At 39.9% G+C, this 7,227-nt stretch overlaps 1 protein-coding gene across 1 annotated transcript; it reads left to right on the top strand.

The window, feature by feature from the left end:
* Nucleotides 1–1,830: 1,830 nt before the first annotated feature.
* Nucleotides 1,831–6,008, top strand: ssr2 (signal sequence receptor, beta). Its single transcript, XM_041955518.1, has 6 exons — nt 1,831–1,897; nt 2,691–2,848; nt 3,941–4,039; nt 4,719–4,827; nt 4,921–4,998; nt 5,461–6,008. Exons 2-6 carry the CDS (start codon nt 2,691–2,693, stop codon nt 5,569–5,571), a joined length of 555 nt encoding a protein of 184 aa, XP_041811452.1. The 5' UTR covers nt 1,831–1,897; the 3' UTR covers nt 5,572–6,008.
* The last annotated feature ends 1,219 nt before the right edge of the window (nt 6,009–7,227 follow it).

Consider the following 7,227-nt stretch of genomic DNA (forward strand, 5'->3'; position numbering starts at 1 on the left):
TATTGTTGTGGTCATTGGTCGAATCACTCTAAGTTTACGGTCGTCTCCAATCTAAATAATCTTCTATAAAGTTATAATCTTTACTGTTACTTTCAACTTTTACTTTGAAATATGTCAAATAGGGCCTATTCACAAACTCCAACTTCCCATTCCCACCCAAACAAGCAAACAAGGTTGTAATCAAAATATAATGTTGTCTTCTTAGAAATAAAGAGAAAAAGAAGCAATACTAAGAGAACGAACAAAAGCAGAACTCACACTTTGAAATCTATGTCAGTAATATACCTCCACGCCATCTTTTCTGCTATGCATTTATTAAAGAAATCTGCACTAGTGACACTGAGGGAATAATATCCTATGTAACAATCTTATATGCAGCAACGTTTTTGACTTTCTCACCCAGTCATGAAAAGGCAGCTTTTCAGTGTGGTCTTGGGTCAAAAGTAATTTGATGGCCAATCATTATGGCTGTCTGTGTCCAGTCCATCAATGATTGCGGAAAAAACGATATAACCATACCCCACACTATCACATTTTGGACATAATACAAACTGCAGACCTGTGATGGTCACAATGTAACAGTGAATCTTCATTCAGAACTGTTGGATTGCCCACAGTTGTACTAGTGTCCCCTCATCTTCCCTACATTTCCAGTAGGCTTTAAACTTATGTGTAAATAGTTGTGGGTCAGATTAAGCCATAGGTCTCTCTGACTGACTGTAGTGGCTACATTGGTAGCTCACCATTTGTGGGACTGCAGGAAACAAAGAAGCGTATTTGTCTCCACCTACAGACTGAATATCCATTTCATGGAAACTATGGTTGATATAGGCCTAGCTTACAGAGAGCAAAGTTTTTAGATACCATCCCTGACCACCAAATAGCTTGAGTTTACCATCACAATATTTCTTACTGAGGTACCTTACCTATATTAATTGTTACAAAACTGTTAACTAGATTCTGCCACCTTGACTGGTGCCAATATCTTGTCTTACCCATGGAATAAATATGAGTAAGGGGTCTTTGTACAGATGTATTGAGACAGGTGACTAGGAAAATAATAAAGTACACTTCTGTGTACTTAACATGTAAGTACACACATGTTTGCGTAATTGTCAGCTGCATTTGAATATATACATTTAAGTATTTTCAGCTGTTTTTGGTATATTTTTATTGTCTTAGAAAATTTTTATTTCTTAGTATATTTTTATTGCATTTATTCATATTAGTTTATTTTATTCTATTATCTTTATTATTTTATTTTATTGTATTATATTTCTTATAATCTTTCTTTCTAACACAGGGGTTGCAATGCAAATTTCGTTGACATGTCCATGCTCAATGACAATAAAAGCAATTTAGAATCATGAATCTTGAAAAATCCCTTCAAATGTTGACAGTTTGAGGGAGCTGATTTGAATTAAATTGTCCTCCATTAACTGACACAGAAAACGTAGGGCCTAGTTTCTTTTTCTGGGTGCATGGGCAAGTAATATTTCTGCTATATATGCTGTATTCACAGCATGTAGGGTACATATTCCAAACACAGAGGTGGGGGTGGAGGGTTTGGGTGGTCATAGAAGGCCCAATTCCTGGGCCTGCAACTCACACAGTCCCTATTGCGCAACATGAAAATATACAGGATAAGTATTCAGATTATTTGCTTGGCTAAAAGTAGTTAGGCAACAATGCAAAAATACTTTACAAGTCCGTCCTACATTCATACAATTCGAGGAAACAACACAACCCCCAACACACCAGGGGCGCTGCACTGTCTGGAGACTTCCTTAAACTGTCCGTCGGTACACGTCATGCAACGGCAACTTTAGGCATCTGAGCATGCGTGTCCTTAGCTCCTTCACTAGTCGTGGCTGGAAGAGCAAATTGAACGGTAACGGTATGTACCTCTACTTACTTTAACGGTGAATACTGCACGAATTTGTTAACTTTAGATTTTAGAATCAGATATATCAACATTACTGGTTCCATTTCTGTATTGTAAATGTCGACAGTGAGTGCTGTGTAACGTTAATTCGGTCACTGAAATCTAGATCTGTCTCGTTTGGTCCACGTAAGCGCCAGTAACAATCCGTGTTCGGCACTTAGACTTTAAGGCAAGCTTAAAGGTAACGCTTTTCACTTTATGTACTCATTAATTCTCTCAACTTTTCCATTAATTATTTTTGTAAACCAAGCTTCGATTAAATGGCTATAACGCTAGCGGCGCTTATAGCTAGCTAACTGTTATCCATCTATCTATTGAAGTCTAAGCCGGGCTGCGTCAAATTTGGCATTTTTTTTCAGCGAAATCCAAGCTTTTACATATCTCAGGGTTTTTTCCATGTACATGTGTGCACGTGTTTTCTACAAATTGTCTTCTGATATGTATTTCATGTAACTAATGGCTAGGTTAATTTATGTCAAAATTGAGCCTTCAAGGCTACATACCCAAATGTAAGTGGACACCCTAACATCACAGCCGTATGGACTTTTAATTCTATAGCCATGGCCATTGCTCTGCTGCCATAACAGCCTCTTCTCTTCTGAAAAGGCTTTCTACAAGATTTTGGAACTTGGCTGTGGTGATGGGGGTGTCCAAATACGTTGAACCTTAGTATGTGCTTTTCTACCCCATCTTGCCACTACTTTGTATTATTTATGTAATTTATTGCAGCCTGTTTTCTCTCCAGATGAAGATGCTGCATGTGTTTTTGGTCCTGGCTCTGCTTGGTCTGGGCTCAGGAGAGGAGGGAGCCCGTTTGCTGGCCTCTAAAACCCTGCTGAACCGCTATGCTGTGGAGGGCCGTGACCTCACCCTGCAGTACAACATCTACAATGTGGGCTCAAGGTCAGGGCTGTACTGAGCGTGAAAGAATATTCTCCTATAGCGACTATGAAATTGTTAATTAACTTGATTGGATAAAATTTGACTCCACTTGAAGGTATGATACAAATTCATAGAAATTTGACATTATAACCTGAAAAGTACACACAACAGTATGCTCATGATTCATGTAATAGTATTAGTATAAGTAAACTAAACCTCAAAAATCTCTAAGATGACCTGCTAGTTCATTTTCCAGCTGTGGACAATTATATTGTATATCACAATTTTATTGAAGCAAAGTTATACCACAATGTGAAAACTTGAGACTGACTTTGATGATCAGTCAAAATAGGCCAAAATGGATTAATAAATGCACATTCAAGCTTTAGAATCTGAAGCAGGATAGACTCTACAGGTCTCATGTAAATTGTTTTTGACAGATGTAGATAACTGATCACTGGCATATCAGGCTCAACATCAACTGATGTAATTCATATTTATTTTTATTTTTTGGAGTCTGACTGGGAAACAAAAAATGCTGCATATAAGCCCCTCTGCATCCTCAGAGCTTTGCCCAAAATAATCTTATCAGCACCATAGAGTGAGGACACATGCTGCACATAGCTTTTTCTTTCTCTCTCTCTCTTTGCAGGCCAGCAACCACTGAACTTTGATGCATGTTTGGATGTTGAATGATGCACTTGGTGGCACAGCTGTCTGGAGGAAATGTCTCCAACTCAGCTGTTTATACAGCATCATAGAACTGGTCTGATTATGACAATCAGACATCTGATCTACACTTCTCTTATATATAATCTTGTGATCAAATGTGTGACACTGCAAAGCAAAAGCATAGAAAAATCACTTCCATCATTTGCATAGAGAGACCTATGTGGTGAAACTCCACCCTGATTGATCCTGGCAGGCAGGAAAGTCCTATCTTAGGAGCAGAAATACATGTTAAATCATAGCACTGTGTCAGGTATTGTTCTGATACTGCAAAAAGCCATGCTTTATTCTGGAGACATTTGTCATCCAGTAAAATCTAATTTAACACTGTCCCATTACACATACAGTTCTCTAACTCTGTCCTCTTCCTTTCTGTCACTACAGTGCTGCTCTGGAGGTGGAGCTGTCGGATGATTCTTTTCCTCCTGAAGATTTTGGAATCGTTTCAGGAATGCTGAATGTTAAATGGGACAGGATTGCACCGTATCCTTGAACCTAAGTCTTCCTAATGGTCCTCTCACTTTGCAGTTGTAGGTGCTACAGGATAAAATCAGTAATGGTAGTTAAAAGGGAGAAAAGCCTTACATTACCAGACAGTTCATCAAATACATCTCTGTATCTCAGGTTACTAAGGCCTCCACACTGACACTGATTTGGTCCACTGTTAATCATTGTGTAACCTCTTGGTGCCTCTTGCGCACATTGGCACACAGGCAGCTGAATCTACAACACAGTCAAGCTGATAGTGAGACAGTTCGGTATTTATAGAAGAACTAGAAACAATCAAAGCTTGGCAGGTGAAGTAAATGGACTGTATTTATAAGAGACATGGACAGTCAGAAAAAATTCACCTCCATTACAGAGAAGACAAGTTTAATTATTCAAGGAGCAGAGATCAGTGGGGAAGTTTCCCTTAAACTGGTCAACACCACACATAGGAATATGGACACAGCTAAGAAAAACAAGTTTTGAAAGGATGCCCTTTTGTTGCACATTGTCACCAAGAACTCTTTCAAGCATATTGACTGAGAATTGACTTGAGAAATGACTGAGAATCTACAGACAATGTAGGAGGTTGTTATAAATTTGAGTTGGTTTCAAATACACATTGATGGACTCTTCATCCTTTTCAAGTTGTCAGATTTAACCCTGGAACTTTCAGAGCCAGCAATGTCTCTCACACAGTGGTGTTGCGCCCCCTGAAGGCTGGTTATTTCAACTTCACCTCTGCTTCTGTCAGCTACCTGGCCCAAGAGGGAGGACAAGTTGTGGTAAAATTATTATTATTATTATTGATTATCTTGATGAATCAAAGCAGTTAACGTGTTTAGTGAAGGAAGCTGAACTGTCTGTCCTTCCTGCAGGTTGGCTACACCAGCGCCCCAGGCCAGGGAGGCATCCTGGCTCAGAGGGAGTTTGATCGGCGCTTCTCTCCACACTATGTGAGTGTTACAGTCAGGAAGTGTTTTTCGCTCACTCGATCAGGTTCCTGACTGAGTAGACTGACTGCAGTGAAGCAGAAGAAATGATCAGAGTTGGTGGAATTTTTTCCACAAAACCTCTGAAGTAGTTGCTGTTCCTTAGCCGAAGTAACACAGGACCAGTATTAACTAATGTATTATATTTTATTATAAAATGGGGCTATTTGTATTTATTGGATGAGTAGTGCAGAGACCTGAACAATTAAGCTGTTCACTCTTCTTTGCATGGATGCCCAGTTCAGGACAATGAAAGCAGAAATTTTACAAAAAGCACCAAGACGAAGACACGTAGAATAAAAGGAAAGGCACGTTACACAAGTAATAGATTGAATATAACAATCTGTGATGAAGGCCTTGTAACCTGTAAAGCTTTGCATTTTTATTTTACATCTCACTCACTTCCCTATGTCTCCCTTTTTGTAGCTTGACTGGGCTGCATTCGGTGTGATGACTCTGCCCTCCATAGGCATCCCTCTGCTCCTCTGGTACTCCAGCAAGAGGAAGTACGACTCACCAAAGTCCAAGAAGAACTGAGAAGGCACAGCCAGCGGTGGGCTGTGGATGGAAATCAAAGGGTTTAGTTGGCACGGGATCTCTGGATAGCTTAATAACCCATATTGGGGATGTAAGTTGAACAAGAAGAACGTGGACCAAGGAAAGTGATTGCAATTTGATCAAACAAGCAGTATGATTAAGAGAACTTTGTATCAAGAATAAGAATAAGTAACACGAGCAGCTTTAGTGGGGTCATCAAACCATGAACGTGTACATCTACAGCCTGAGCTTCACCAGCTGCTGGTCATTCCTTCATATTTGCAAATGGGTTCATGTGAAACATTACATTACAATTACAGTGGCTGTTACTATTGTAACAGGTTTTTGTATTTTTGTAATTGTGTGAGTAATGAACTGAATTCAGATTTTAAGTTTACAGCCAGTTGTTGAACTTCATAATAAATTAATAAAAACAAGATAGTTTTTTTCTAAAGATGTGTCTGATTAATTTCTGAGGTTTTGCATCCCATGGAACCACTAAAAAAGATTTAAGATGCTCCTTTGACCCACAACAAAAGATGTGTATGCATGGAATCACATAATTTTAATCAAGTAATTAAAGACAGCTCAGCTCTCTGAACAGAAAGCTATTGTTAACAAACAAGGCACTATGTGTGTAGGTAACAGTTACAGAAGTACAATGGTAAAGTGTGTTTACCTTTTATTATTGACAGGGTGATAGGGGCAATCTGGGAGGGGGGGCATATTATAATGAGGAGCTCCCATGTTACCAGAGGGTTAGTGTTACAGAGACTCAGACCCCTTCAGGAACTGGTTCTCTATAATCACTCACTTAACACTAGTCTAATTTTCCTTTTTGCTTATGTGCAACATCCAATGCATTTACTGACATTTAAATAGCCACCATTATATCGCATAGTACCTTATTACCCCACTAGAACACTATATTCCCCAGAATGCAGGCTTACTTGGGGTTCTTGAAGTCTCCAAAAGCACAATGGGAACTGGAGCCTTCAGCTACCAAGCTCCTGTCCTGTGGAGCCATCTTCCAGTCTTGGTCTGGCAAGCAGACACCCTGTCTATGTTGAAGAGCAGGCTGAAAACTTTCCTTTTTGAGAAAGCTGATAGATAGGGCTGGATCCGGCTTGCCTAAGAACGGCCCCTAATTATGCTGCTATAGGATTAGACTGCTGGGGGACTTCCTATGACACACCAAGCTCTTCTGTCGTCCTCTCTCTCTCAATCTGTTCGCATTCATGTCCCACGAATGCACATTTATGCATGTTACTAACTTGCGCCGGCTGAGGGAAAATAAATTATTTGTCAAAGCTGAGAAATGCGACTTTCATGTTTCTGGTGTACATAGTGGAGAAGGGTCAGCTCAGGGCTGACCCAGCCAAAATCGAGGCCGTCCAGGCATGGCCAGTACCTACCACACATAAACCACTTCAAAGATTCTTAGGGTTTGCCAACTTCTACTGAACTCTCATAAGAAACTATAGTGAAATAGCGTCACCACTGTCACAATTAATCTCCGGCTCACTTTTACCTGGCCACCTGATGCTAATGCTGCCTTTGAACACCAAGAGTGGATGTTTATCAACGCACCTATCTTTATCCATCCAGATCCTGAGCAGCAGCTTGTGGTCTAGGTTAATGCCTCGGACTGCGGGG

This window comes from Chelmon rostratus, chromosome 16, assembly GCF_017976325.1.
Source record: "Chelmon rostratus isolate fCheRos1 chromosome 16, fCheRos1.pri, whole genome shotgun sequence".
Taxonomy (NCBI): domain Eukaryota; kingdom Metazoa; phylum Chordata; class Actinopteri; order Chaetodontiformes; family Chaetodontidae; genus Chelmon; species Chelmon rostratus.